General features: G+C 41.1%; 1 protein-coding gene across 3 annotated transcripts; it reads right to left on the bottom strand.

Moving 5' to 3' along the window:
* Positions 1-6,173: 6,173 nt before the first annotated feature.
* On the bottom strand, positions 6,174-9,005 carry LOC309695850 (programmed cell death 1 ligand 1-like). Of its 3 annotated transcripts, XM_082516801.1 has the most exons (4): positions 8,892-9,005; positions 8,693-8,799; positions 6,994-7,320; positions 6,174-6,780 (listed from the first exon to the last, which is right to left on the bottom strand). In XM_082516801.1, the coding sequence occupies exons 2-4, from the start codon at positions 8,784-8,786 to the stop codon at positions 6,674-6,676; spliced, it is 528 nt and encodes a 175-aa protein (XP_082372927.1). In that variant the 5' UTR covers positions 8,787-8,799; positions 8,892-9,005; the 3' UTR covers positions 6,174-6,673. The 3 variants fall into 3 exon arrangements, with proteins under 3 accessions (XP_082372927.1, XP_082372926.1, XP_082372928.1); XM_082516800.1 differs by having other exon boundaries at positions 8,693-8,922; XM_082516802.1 differs by lacking the exons at positions 8,693-8,799; positions 8,892-9,005 and adding an exon at positions 7,729-8,684.
* Positions 9,006-13,751: the final 4,746 nt, after the last annotated feature.

The following is a 13,751-nucleotide window of genomic DNA, read 5'->3' as shown; positions in this document are numbered from 1 at the left end:
ACTGACGAGCGTTCCTCAATAGTCCAGCGGCGAGGTGCTCTCAGTCACTGCCTTAAGTAGCGGGAGCAAACATGGGTGGCTGTAGCTCAGGTGGCAGAGCAGGTCAGCCACTAATCAGAAGGTCGGTGGTTCGATCCCAGGCTGCCTCCTGGCTGCATGCCAAATATCCTTGGGCAAGATACTAACCCCATGTTTGCCTACTGGTGGTGGTCAGAGGGCCCGGTGGCACCTGTGTCCGGCAGCCTCGCCTCTGTCAGTGCGCCCCAGGGCAGCTGTGGCTACAATGTAGCTGCCATCACCTGTGTGTGAATGTGTGTGTGGATGACTGAATGTAGTGTAAAGCGCTTTGGGATCCTATGGACTAGAAAAGCGCTATACAAATGCAGGCGATTTACCAAACAAGGTGAGGAGCCACAGGTGATTGCCTACAGGTGGTGGAGGCCGGGAGCTCACAATGAGCTCCGCCCAGGCAGCGAGCAGAGAGAGAGGAGAGAGAGAATAGACAAAACATAACATGTAGCCACACAGGGCCAGCTGAGCAGGCACGGGGACCATGACACTGTGTAGATCTTTTTCTGTGAAAAGAGGTCATAGAAAAAGCAACAACAGAAGCAAAAAGTGACAAACATTCAGTCCAGCAGGTCCATCCTCTGTGTCTCCTCCTTGTTGACCTGCAGGTGAGAAACAGGTGTGAGGTGTCAGCTGTCAGGTAGGTGATGAGTGAAGAACAGAACAGAATCCATTTCCTCTTCAAACTGCTGTCAGACATTATCTACTGCACTCTGATCACATCACTCAGACCAGCTGCTTTCTACAAAGTCTCATCAACAACATCTTTAGAAACAAACATCAACAACCAGGAAGCAGCTTCACCTCTGATCACACACACACACACACTCAACTCTACTCACTCACCTGGAGGATCAACAACACTCAGGTAGATGATGCTGATATGTTCCACAGTGCACTTCCTGTGGTTCTTTCCTCTCTGAATGACATAACACTGATATGTTCCAGTGTCATTTCTTGTCACATCCTTCAGAACCAAAGACACGTCTCCGTCCTGCATCCGTCTGTCCTGCAGATCTACCCGGTTCACAAACGATGGAAGCTGGTTGAATGAAACAAACTGCTCCCCCCGGTACATGAGAACATGTCCTTCCAGCAGGTCAAGTCTGAACCACTCCACAGCTCTGATGGGAACACTGATATTTGGAGCTCGACATGTCAGAGTGACGTTCTGTCCAGACTAAGCTGTGAAGATCTTCTGGTCGGAAAGAGGAAACAACACAGAGCAGAGAGGTAAGGGGACAAACTGCTCAGCTCACAGGGAGAAGCAAACAGAGAGCACAGGTATGGTGTGATCTGTTCCTTCAGTGTGACAGATCCCAAAATAACAAATGAGTCATAAGCAAACAGACTTTATTTAAACAGCAATTATTACAGTAGGAACAGCAGCTGGACTGTTCACTGTCACAGAGTTGAAAAAATGTATAGATTTCATTGTGAGCCCTCCCTGCCTTCACACTGATGAGAGATTGTTGTCTAAGAACTGATTTAACCCTGATTTCAATGTTTGTAAAGTAATAAACTTGCAGACAAAAGCTTTGAGTGTAGCTAAAAAGTAAATAGAGCAGGTATAGAAGAAGGGGAGGAGTCAGGTGGTAACAGACACTCATATCCAGGTTATCAGACTTTGCGCTGAACCTCCTTTCTGAAACAAATCAGTTTTAGGCTGCTTTAACTCTTTATTTGTGGCGCAGTGTCAAGCCACGGGAATGAATCAATGAGCACAGGTCACATCAGTGTGTGGTGTTGTTTTGAAATTTAGAGTCAGGATGTTGGATCTGCCAAAGACTGATTGCCCTTACTCCCATATATGTTGGCTTGGATTTGTCAGTATAAGTAAACTGGCTTGGTAGTATACTCTGGGAGAGCACTAAGATAACAACACAACAATGCATTCCAGGAATGTTCCCAGACTGACCTGTACTGTGTGTGGTCATGTTTAGACATATTTGTGAGAACAGAAAATTGGCATGCTACTCTACAGCTCTACTTGTGGAGATCAACAGTCACTTATGGGCACAAAATATGGATCCACATGAGTTTGAAGGGATTTTTGAGGCACAAAATGTTGCTTTAGTGTCAGGGTTACAATTAGGTTAAGGTTAGGTTTAGGCATTCATTTTTGAAGGTTAGGGTTAGCAGCTAGGGAAAGCATTATGTCAATGAGATATCCTCACTAAGATATGAAAATGAGCATGTGTGTGTGTGTGTGTGTGTGTGTGTGTGTGTGTGTGTGTGTGTGTGTGTGTGTGTGTGTGTGTACAAGCTAGATTTCACCTGCTGAGGCAAACATTAAAAACATTAAACTTTAAATCTGCCTACATTACCCCAAAGTTGTTGAACTAAAGTGAGTGGGATGACTGGTGTGTTTATTTTCAGCAGCTCGCTGTGTTTGCCTTTCAAGGAAGGTGGAGTTAATCTGTTTCAGAACGAAAAAGAAAAACAAGGGTGGAGTTCTAAAAAACACAGGATCCTGTTTCAGAGCTGTTCATCTTTAAAAAAGAGCTTCACCTGAAAGGCCTCATAGAAATGATGTATCTTGTGACAGTATAAGACATATTCTGCTGGTTTAGAACACCCATCCAATATAATGTCAATACAAAAGCACCAAATCGCAACAACGGTTTCCTTTGGGATGCTTCATATTGTAATGTGAAGATCTTGCCATAATACAGAGAAAAAACACAACAATCAGAAGACCCCCTATGATCAAGCACTTGGCAACAAAGGGAAGGAAAACAGTAAGAGACCTCCAGCAGAGCCAGGCTCAGGGAGGCCTGTGACCAGTTGAGGGTGAGGGGAGAAAGACAGGATAAAATACATGCTGTGGAAAACATCCAGAGATTAATAGCAAGTATGATTTAATGCAGAGAGGACAATTAACAAATAGTGAGTGAAAAAAGTGACTGAAGAAAAAATACTCAGTGCATCATGGGAATCCCCCGGCAGCCTACGTCTATTGCAGCATAACTAAGGGAGGATTCAGGGTCACCTGGTCCAGCCCTAACTATATACTTTAGCAAAAAGGAAAGTTTTAAGCTTAATCTTAAAAGCAGAGATAGTGTCTGTCTCCCGAATCCAAACTGGAAGCTGGTTCCACAGAAGAGGGGCCTGAAAACTGAAGGCTCTCCCTCCCATTCTACTTTTAAATACTCTAGGAACAACAAGTAGGCCTGCAGTGCGAGAGCGAAGTGCTCTAATAGGGTGATATGGTACTACAAGGTCATTAAGATAAGATGGGGCCTGATTATTTAAGACCTTGTATGTGAGGAGCAGGATTTGAATTCAATTCTGGACTTAACAGGAAGCCAATGAAGGGAAGCCAAAACAGGAGAAATATGCTCTCTCTTTCTAGTCTCTGTCAGGACTCTCAGAGCAGCCTTTAAATCTGTTTCCTGGTGGCCTGTTGTTGGTTTTGGACATACTGCTTTTTAATTACACCGAAATAGAAACTAATCGAGTGAGGAAAGGAGATCGGTCACATAGGGTGTTGTATCAGACAGATTTATGGAACAGAAAACATCAACAAACAAAGAAGCTAAGAGTCATTATTACACAATGGCAGGCAGGAGAGCACCAAGCCGAATGAAGTGACAGCAGCAGATTATACAGCGTGAGAATGCAGGGTCCCAGACCTGTAATGGTGACTGATGAACTGCCAGGTTTCAGTGCACTTGAATAGTATTTCTGGGTCCTTTTACAAACATTCAGCTCAAAGTGAAATAAGACAACTGTCTCATCCATCACAGGAAACCTCAGTTTACAGGTACTGAACCGGAGAAACACTCATGCCCTCTCGCTGCCTCTCACTGAGGGAAACTCCAGTCTAAGTCCAGCCCGTCTATAGGAGACTGCTTCCAGGAGCTGAGCTGTGAGTTTAATGATACATTTCACTCCTCCTGACTGTATGATGCTGCTTACACACTTTCTCTAGGCTCTTTTGTCACCACAGAGATTCCGGTCCCAATCTTATGACCTGTTTCAGCAGGATCTTAAGAGGCTTTAGGGAAAAAGGCAGATACTTGTCTGTGTGATGACACAGGACCAAACACAGCCTAAAAGATCCTGCCTCATGTTTTCTACATCAATTTTCTCTATAAGTTAAATACAAATTAAGCAGACATTTTTTTCTTAAAGCAGTTCATTTTACCAGTTTAAACATTTGACGATTTTATTTTCTACAGTGATTAAAAGTTGTGTTTCTGAGATTTGCAAATCATTGCATTATGTGATTCTTTACATTTTACACGGGATCCTGTTTTTGGAATTGGGATTATAAAACTATTTTGGTTGCAGTTTTTGATTAGCACTTAATCAGTTTATCATCTGTACTAATGAAGCTACGAAGCCTCCAACATGATGGGAAAAAATTGTGAAAGGTGGTCAAATTTTGACCCACCCTGTGTACTTTTAGCATATACTGTTTTTAACATATACTGTGACCTGCCAGTGAGAGGCAAAGAAGCAAAGAGTAGTCACCAGATCTAACTAAACATGGTCATAATTCCCAATCCAGCTGGCATCTGCTGTGGAAAAATAAACTGACCATTGAAACCAAAACTGATATCCTCAGATTTATTAATAAAATCATTTGCAAAGGAATCAATGCAGGATGAAAAGAAGAGAAAAAAACTCATGAGTGGATAGAATCAGCTGTAGGAAGGTTTTTTTTGTTTGTTTTTTTGTCGTGGTCATGTAGGTACCTGCCTTATACAGTGAGGTTAAATAAGATGAAATACAATTTTCCCCACAGTGTCAAGAGGCACAAACTTACTAACTGCTGAAAAGAAGCTGATGTTAATACAATTTTGATTCTATCAGGACACAAAATGTTTCTAAACAAGCCAACAACACTTGTCACACTCAGCTGTGTACTTGGAGCTGATTCAAACCCAAAGTTGATTTACATCTTGATTACATGGTTTAGTCAAGTCCTCCATGCTTTCTTTCAGTCCTTCTCTTGCTCTCTCACTCACACACCTGCATCCGCACATGTATGAAAACATAATTGAATAATTCTGCTCAGAATGAGGCGCGTCTGTTCAACTTTGTGCTACTCTGGTTATCCTCGGTCATTAGGAGAGGCTTACACCACGGGATCGAGCTGTAAGAGATGCAATTCATTTTATATGTAGTGTGATAGTAGATGAGTGTTAAATAATATGTGGATTCTCTGAAAAAGGACAAAAATCATTACAGCATAAATATGGAATAAAAATTATTGGAACGGGCCTCTTAACAGTCCGATTAAAGAAGCGCACCATTCTTAAATGTACTGCACAAACTCTATTCGCAACGATTCTCAAAACCACCACAAGATGGCACTGTAACACAAGGAATGAACTCATCCCTGATCAAGCAGGTTTGCAATCACACCCACCAATCAACCTACAACCGGTAAAATGGTTCCAATACCACATTTACCACCATTGTGAGATCTTGCCTCATCCTGTCATGTGACCTACTGAGTTCAGCTGTTGCAGGATGTGATCAAGATCTCAAAACTGGGTTGTAGGTGGCGGACAGTCGGTGTTGTGAGCCACCTCCTCTGTTCAGAGATGGTCGTTCACAGATGTTTCATCCCAAGGACAAAACTCCCAAACACAAGCCAGTCAACATAGTGTGTGCTGTGCAGTACAGCGAGGAGTGCTCAGACCTCTACACTGGTGAGACCAAACAGCCACAAAACATAGACGCGCCACCTCGACAGGGCAAGACTCAGCTCTACATCTGCACCTAAAGGTCAAAGGTCACACTTTCAAGGATGCCGATGTTCACGTTTTGGACAGAGAGGACAGATGGTTTGAAAGTAAAGTAGTAGAAACAGCATATCTAACAATAATACAACGATATCTCTCAGAGTGTTTGTTGCAAGCCAGGCTGGTGTTAATCTGCTCGTACATGCACTGGATTCATTCACATGTCCTTTATTGCACATGACCAAGTGTAAAACATTTTGCTGATGTTACAGATTCATCAATCCTGAAAATTTGTTATAAAAACTTTGTTCTTTATACTAATAGTTTAAAAAAAAATTAATCTATGATCGATTCTCATGATGTTATCCACTGTTAATGACAAAATACAGTAAATAGTCCAACATCTTACTTTTTCTTTTTTAATTCACATTTTATATTTTTCAAAGTCATCCAGTGGACTAGTGATGGCCGTCAGGGCTTATATTTGGCCTTCTTTCCATATAATGTAACCTTCCTTCTCAACAATATTTTAAGCCTTTAAAAATGCAAAAAACATGTAAAATATAAAAATAAAATGTAAAATGAAAAATATGTAGGACAAAAATATCAAAATGTAAAATTCAGAATTCATAATAGCTCAGTGATATTTGATGGTGACTAAAAAAGGCAGCAGATAACAATGTAAACAAACATGTATGTTGAGCAGGAAACTTCAGATAATCACAAACACGAACATAACTTAATGTTTCCTCCAGGTGCTAAATTCCAGTTTAATTGTGCATCGTTAACTTCTGTCTGTCCTCAGCACATCTGTCACTGTGAATGCTGAGTGGGTGGGTGGAGTGAATATACACTGTGATATTTCCATCTGTGGCCTTTCAAACTGGCTGCAGTTCAACAGACGGCTAAAACAACAAAACAGCAGCAGCAAGCACAACGGAAATCGACATGTCAACTTCTACGCCATCAGCTCCACTCCTCTGGTCTTTGTCCTTATCGAGTACTGTCTGACCTGCAGGTGAGAAACAGGTGTGAGGTGTCAGCTGTCAGGTAGGTGATGAGTGAAGAACAGAACAGAATCCATTTCCTCTTCAAACTGCTGTCAGACATTATCTACTGCACTCTGATCACATCACTCAGACCAGCTGCTTTCTACAAAGTCTCATCAACAACATCTTTAGAAACAAACATCAACAACCAGGAAGCAGCTCAACTTCACACTCACTTTCTTCTTCTACCTTCAGGTTGATGCTCTTCAAAAGCTGAGGTCTCTGTCTGTTGTATCCAGCATAACATTCATATTTTCCAGCGTCGTTCATGGTGACATTTTTGAGAATCACAGAAAAGTTTCCATTCTTTATCTCTGGATCTTTCAGCTCCACTCGACCTTTAAATGATTCATGCTGTTTGTCTTTGTGAATGTGTTCATCGCTGAAGTAAAACACATAATACTCTGACTGCAGGTCAGGCTTTTGCCAGCTTATCATTATGTTAGCATCACTGGGGCCATAGCACTCCAGAGTTACATCCTTTGCTTGTTTGACTGTTAGCTCTAAAATAATTAGAAAACAGGTCAGTCATAAAGATAATATGCATCCAATAATTCAAACACGCTTATTATTGTGCTTCAAATATCAGAAACCTGAGTTTTTATTTTTGTGTAAATTCTGTGAGAATTTATAAGCGAGTAAAAAAAGCTTTACTGCGTTACATTCAGACCCAGATATGTTTACACATCCAGCATTGTGATGGCCAAACCCGTGGCCACACTCTAAAGTCGGTAACTTTCGTATTTTCATTCTTCATTTGAACATAGTAATACATTTTAGTTTCCAATAACTTTATTGATTGGTTTGGATACATTTGTTCTATTTGTAAGCGCGCACATTTAGTTTACTTATGTATTCATACCACTTCATTTCTTTGCTTTCTGACTAACCTTTGTCTTTTTATTTCTTACCTGCTATCATCCCTGGGAGTTGCCGGACAAAAAGATGGTAGCCAGGGTTTGAAACCATTAAATATGAAGGAAGATAATTGGACCACACCACCACTTCCTGCTGAAGGGGGGGAATGTGTGTTTTCTTTACTTTAAAAACAAAGTATTTGTATTTAATTAAATATTTGAGTTTAGGGTTTAATGGGGTTTTTGATTTTCTTCTTTAGTGTTTAGTTTCTTAACAAACTAGATTGTACTGCATCGTTTGTGATTTATGATTGTGTTTTGTTTGTTACCCCTCATGTGTCACAATGGTCTGATCAGCCATTATATATACCCTTGTATGTCATTTTTCATATATGACCTAAACATATTTCATGTTTATGTCAATTATGTATGTTTGAGCAGTCATTTGGTTTAAGTTTGCAGTCTTTGCCTGAGTTCAGTTTTGATTCTTTGACCTCTTTTATGAGCTCAACATTTATTAGTCTTGTAAATATAATTTTTGGGGGGGTTAAATAAATGGAAACCATATTTTTCTAATAATTCCTGGGCTCCTCCTGTTTTTCAACTCGGTCCATCACAAGCATGTTAAATCATGAACTTCAGTGGGTTTTGAATGTCTAACTTCAGAGTTTATACGCTTTTTTTAACATTTGTAGACTGTGGTGTGGGTTTTACTGAGCTAAAATGGGTAAAATGGCTTCACATACTCTGTGGAAAAGCCCAGAGTCTGTACAAAATGATAAAACAAAGGTATAAAAACCTGTTTGTACTTGTCAGTCACATTCAGGGTGTTTAATACAGAAATCTGTTGATTTTTGTGTACCAGACAGCGATGGCTTGTTATTCAATTCATAGTTTATTTCTAAAGGACCTGTACATAAGGCCAGACAGTTGAGAGGCTGATGTACTGAACCTGTTCTGTACAGTAGCATTTGAATTTAACTACAATTTAATGTTTTACAGGATTAACACATCTTACCTTCACAGTCCAGACGTCCCAGGAAACATGAGAGGACAAACACGGTTAAAGCTGTTTTTAACAGCATTTCCTTTCTTATCTCCCACAGCTTCATTGTTGGTAGTTTCCTGGATTAAAAAACAATAATAAAGAATATACAGATGCTCTTTAAAGCTATTAAATTTACCTAAAGTTATTTTATGCGGTGTATGACTGATACCCTGAGCAATATCCCTGTGCCCCTGTGAGAGGAAATTCCACCACATGAAAAAAAGGGAACTTACAGGAAATTATGAGGTAAGGTGGCGCCTATTCGTCTGTCTGTATAAACAAGTGTTCAGAATCTAGTAAAAAGATTTTGTCTGTTTTAGGTTCGAGTTCAAAAAGATCATAGTTTAAAATGTAAAAGCTTCTAAAGGTGTGAAGGTTAAGTGTTAATAATGAATGTAAATTAATAATGTGAGGCCTTCATTGGATGGTATGATGTCATACCAGCTAATCGTCTTGTAACCGGAAGGTTGCCGGTTCGAGCCATGTCTCGGACAGTCTCGGTTGTTGTGTCCTTGGGCAAGACACTTCACCTGTCGCCTACTGGTGTTGGCCAGAGGGGCCGATGGCGCGATATGGCAGCCTCGCCTCTGTCAGTCTGCCCCAGGGCAGCTGTGGCTACAACTGTAGCTTGCCTTCACTGGTGTATGAATGTGAGAGTGAATGAATAGTGGTATTTTAAAGCTTTGAGGGGTCCCGAAAAGCGCTATATAAATGCAATCCATTATTATTATTTAAGCAGAACTCAGGTGTTTGAGGAGAAAGGACCAGGTCAGTGTAGCTGTGTGCAGTTTGACCGTAATTTTCATTGATTTAAGTTCAGTTATGTTTATTTGAACTGAGTTAATTTGGAGTTGAGTTTCTTATTTGTTTCTTTGTAAATATTGTTTGGGTCACAAAACGGTGACAGCATCAGTCTCCTGCACTTCTTTGGCCGCTTAAGTCAAGTCCTACTATACTGATGAGGACTTTTATCTATCATTCCAAAAACACAAACCACTGCTTCCCTCTCTTTGCAGCTTACATTGTTTATAAGCTACACTTGGTAAGCATGGAAGTATTTCACTAAACACACGAGGAAGCTTAGCTTGATTAAAAAAAAAAAATCTACAGGTGTAGAGCTCTAGGCACCTGTAGAGTGTTTGTATAGCAGAAAATAAATGCTAAATTGCATTAAAACTCTCAATGAAAGTGTGATAAATGTTTGTAGTACAGAGTGTGTACACGACAGGGAAGCCCAGCCCAGTATGCACTCTTACTGTCGATCTCAAACCCAGATACATGGGCAGGGCTTTGTCAGGAAGGAAATGTGTCAGGAAGCAACTGCAAAACATGGAGGTCATTAAAAAAGAATGTTAGGAGGCAGCAGGAGAGCAGGAAAGGCAGGATTGTGCTGATGAGAGCAGTCACTGTAAATGTTTTTATGTTCTGTAAAATCACACCAGAGAGAATGAAGATAGAAGGAGGACAGATATGTTGGGTGTGAGGGAGAAGATGGAAGAAAAGCAAGGACTTGTCCACAGGAGGGGTGGTGGACGTATTGTACAAAACATGATGAAGATGTTAAAAATTGAAAAAGATTTTTGGTCTGCCTCTAAAAAAATTGGCAAACTGTCAGGTTGCTCGGGAGGGAAAACAGTTCTCTTCTCAAAAGGTGTCCAGTGTGGGTGAGCTGCTGCAGGAGGCTGTCAGCATATACACTACTGCCAAAAGTATTTACACATAATGTATTTACATTTGAACATTAGACCATGAGCTGTGCAATAAAATAATCATTCATGTTCAGAAACACAAGTCAGCAATAATCATAAAATGCAAGCATCACTTTCTGTCAGGTGTGCACAACCTGTGTTTTATTTGCTGTAAGCGTACATCAATATTTTATAGTCAGCCTCAACATTGTGATTCTGTGATAATTATAAATCCCTGAACACATTTGAAAGTTATAAATGTAGTAAGTGATGCTATTATGGGATTTAATAATCATGGTTGCATCGTCCTGGTCACAGGTGGGGGATATGGTTACAGTCACCCACCAGCTGACAGTCAGTCAGAATTCCACCAGGCATCCATCACGGTCCTGTGACTGATGACAGGACATTGAGGCTGTTTGTTTCTGTCATGGTCCTGAGTCTGCCGACTCAGTGTTTTGTGTTTCTTTATGCTTTTGTTTATTCTGAGTATGTATTCTGTTATAATTTGCCATTTGTTAGGTTTCTGTTCTGTGCCTGCCCTGGTCCCACTTCTGTGTTCTGTCTGCCTCTGGTGTCACACTGTCTGTTTGTGAATCTGTCTGTGTGGTTCATTGTCTTGTCTGGTTCTCTGTGTCTGAGTTTCCTGTTTTATTCTGAAGGTCTCCGTCTCATGTGAGTGTGTTCAGGTTACGTTTCCCCTGTCCCCTCAGCTCTGATTTCTCCCAGCTGTGTTGCCCTCCTGTCTCTCATCCCCTGATTACTGCTGTGTGTATTTAAGCCCTGTGTGTTCTCCTGCCTGTTCGTCTGTGTTTCATGGTGTTTTGTTCCTCTGTCTGCGGCTCTCTGCGCTGCACCCCGTTTCTTATGTTTGTCATTTAGTTTTCCCAGTTTAGGTTTTCCAGTCATTTGTCATTCCTCACTAGTGATGGGCAGATGAAGCTTCATGAAGCACTGAAGCTCTTAATCCAATTGGTTCACCCCAGCGTGAAGCTTCATGTGCTCTAGTAGGACACCTACTGGACGTAGAAATATTAGTTGGCATGAATTTGAAGAGCGTGGCCTTTTGCACACAGCCTGCAAATGTCAACAACAAAAGGAGTGTGTAAAACATCTATATTGTAGTGATCAAATCAAATCAAATCACTTTTATTGTCACCTCACATGTGCAGGCACACTGGCACAGCACATGCGAGTGAAATTCTTGTGTGCGAGCCCCACAAGCAACAGAGATGTGCAAACACAACAACACAAACGAGCAAAATACAAGAATGGCTAATCTGAAACTAATAAATATATGTACAATATATAATAGTGTATGCATTTCTGGATGTGTATACTAAATATTATCCTACGTGTGTGTGTGTGTGTGTGTGTGTGTGTGTGTGTGTGTGTGTGTGTGTATACACATTTTTACAAATTAAATAGTAAAAAAATAATAATATATAAAAATATAAAAATATACAGAGTTGAATATGTGCAAAACAGTGGCATTACTGTACAGTGTGTGGAGTGCATAGTGTTGAAGTTCCAGTAGTGAAGCTGAGGTGTCTATGACGTGTTCAGCAGTCTGATGGCCTGATGGAAAAAGCTGTCTCTCAGTCTGCTGGTACGGGACCGGATGCTGCAGAACCTCCTTCCTGATGGAAGCAGTCTGAACAGTTTATGGCTGGGGTGACTGGAGTCCTTGATGATCCTCCCTGCTTTCCTCAGGCACCGCTTCCTGTAGATGTCTTGGAGGGAGGGAAGCTCACCTCCAATTATCCGTTCAGAGCACCGCACTACTCGCTGGAGAGCTTTGCAGTTGTAGGCGGTGGTGTTGCCATACCAGGTGGTGATGCATCCAGTGAGGATGCTCTCAATGGCACAGTGATAGAAGGTCCTGAGGATGCGGGGGCTCATGCCGAATCTTTTCAGTCTCCTGAGATGGCAGTATACTGTGTATATTTATACTGGCAGTATGGAAAATGATCATTTGGAAATGCTTGAAATGGAAATGATCATTTACTGTGAGGTGAGGTGTGGTTGGGGTGTGGACAGTGGTTGTGCTTTTGTAACGTTGAGGTATGGACAGCTACACACTGAGGCTTTGAGCCTCAGTCCTGCCTGTTCACATTTTATTCTGTAAAAACTAAATCTTCACTGCTTTTATGACCTTTTTAGTGGGGAGAACATAGCTAAGATTTAATGATTTAACAAATCTTTTGAATCCTTTGTCCTCCACAATGCTAACTGGCTGGGAGTCCTCAATCACCATGCTGACCAGGTCTTCATCTATTTGAGATTGTTCTCCTGAGGAAAGACAATAAAGACAAAGCACAAATATAAATATCACACACGTAACTTATAACAGTTGTATAATATTGTTATATCATTTAGTAACATTACTGCATGCTATATTATCATTGCATTTGATGGCTCACCTGGTCTTGCTCCACAATCGGTGTTCCCCTTATTCTCATGCAAAGCTCTGTAGTGCCTAAGCATAGATGAGGTGTTGTTGTTATATCCCAGCTCCCTGGCACATAGCGAACACTTCACCTTGTACAAAAGTACAGACAGCTTAACATAAATTGTATTGCACCATCAGTATTATGAAAATACATCTTCTGTAGAAATTTACATACCTTGCTGGGAGGAATAAAATCAAAATGTTCCCACACAGGGGAGGACATCCTCCTCTTCTTAGCTGGCTCCATTCTCTCCTGACTTTCTCTCCTCACTCTCATAAACCTCCAAACTGTCTCCAAACTCTCACTAACCGCAACTCTCCATCAAACACCCACATTTTTGAATGAAGTCTGAGGGGTTTATATCTGTCATAGCTCGCGGCAAAGTTCGAACCACTTCATGAACCAGTCACGTGGTACAGCCGGGCAGCGAGGCTTCGGACGTCATCATTTTCAGCTCCTCCCATAAATGAAGCAAGCCTCGAAACGCGCATCGCGTAAAACGCCCCCTCCATTACTCGACACAAGCTTTGAAGCCTCGATACAGAACGTCACATCACTATTCCTCACTGCCTGTTCCATCACTCTATTACTTGTAAATAAACGTCACTTGCACTATCAGTCAACTGCCTGCATTAGGGTCCTTTTACCTCCACACGGCTCTCCTCGACAGCTGTGACAGTTTCGTTTTTTTGCACCTTTACATTTTAATCCAGAGTTGGGATGTGAAGAAACAGGAGTGGGTATACTCACACACCCCTGATCTTCAATAGGAATAGAAATATTTAACAAAGTAAAATAATAAAGCTGATAATGGTAAATCTATGTTCCGTTTATGTAGAAAAAGAAGCGTGCATTTTATTTGAAAGAAAAAACACATACATGCAGTGG

Source organism: Aulonocara stuartgranti (genome assembly GCF_965226115.1).
Source record: "Aulonocara stuartgranti genome assembly, chromosome: 3".
Classification (NCBI taxonomy): Eukaryota; Metazoa; Chordata; class Actinopteri; order Cichliformes; family Cichlidae; genus Aulonocara; species Aulonocara stuartgranti.
The sequence above is the reverse complement of the archived record's forward strand: the minus strand, read 5'-3'. Positions and strand labels throughout refer to the sequence as shown.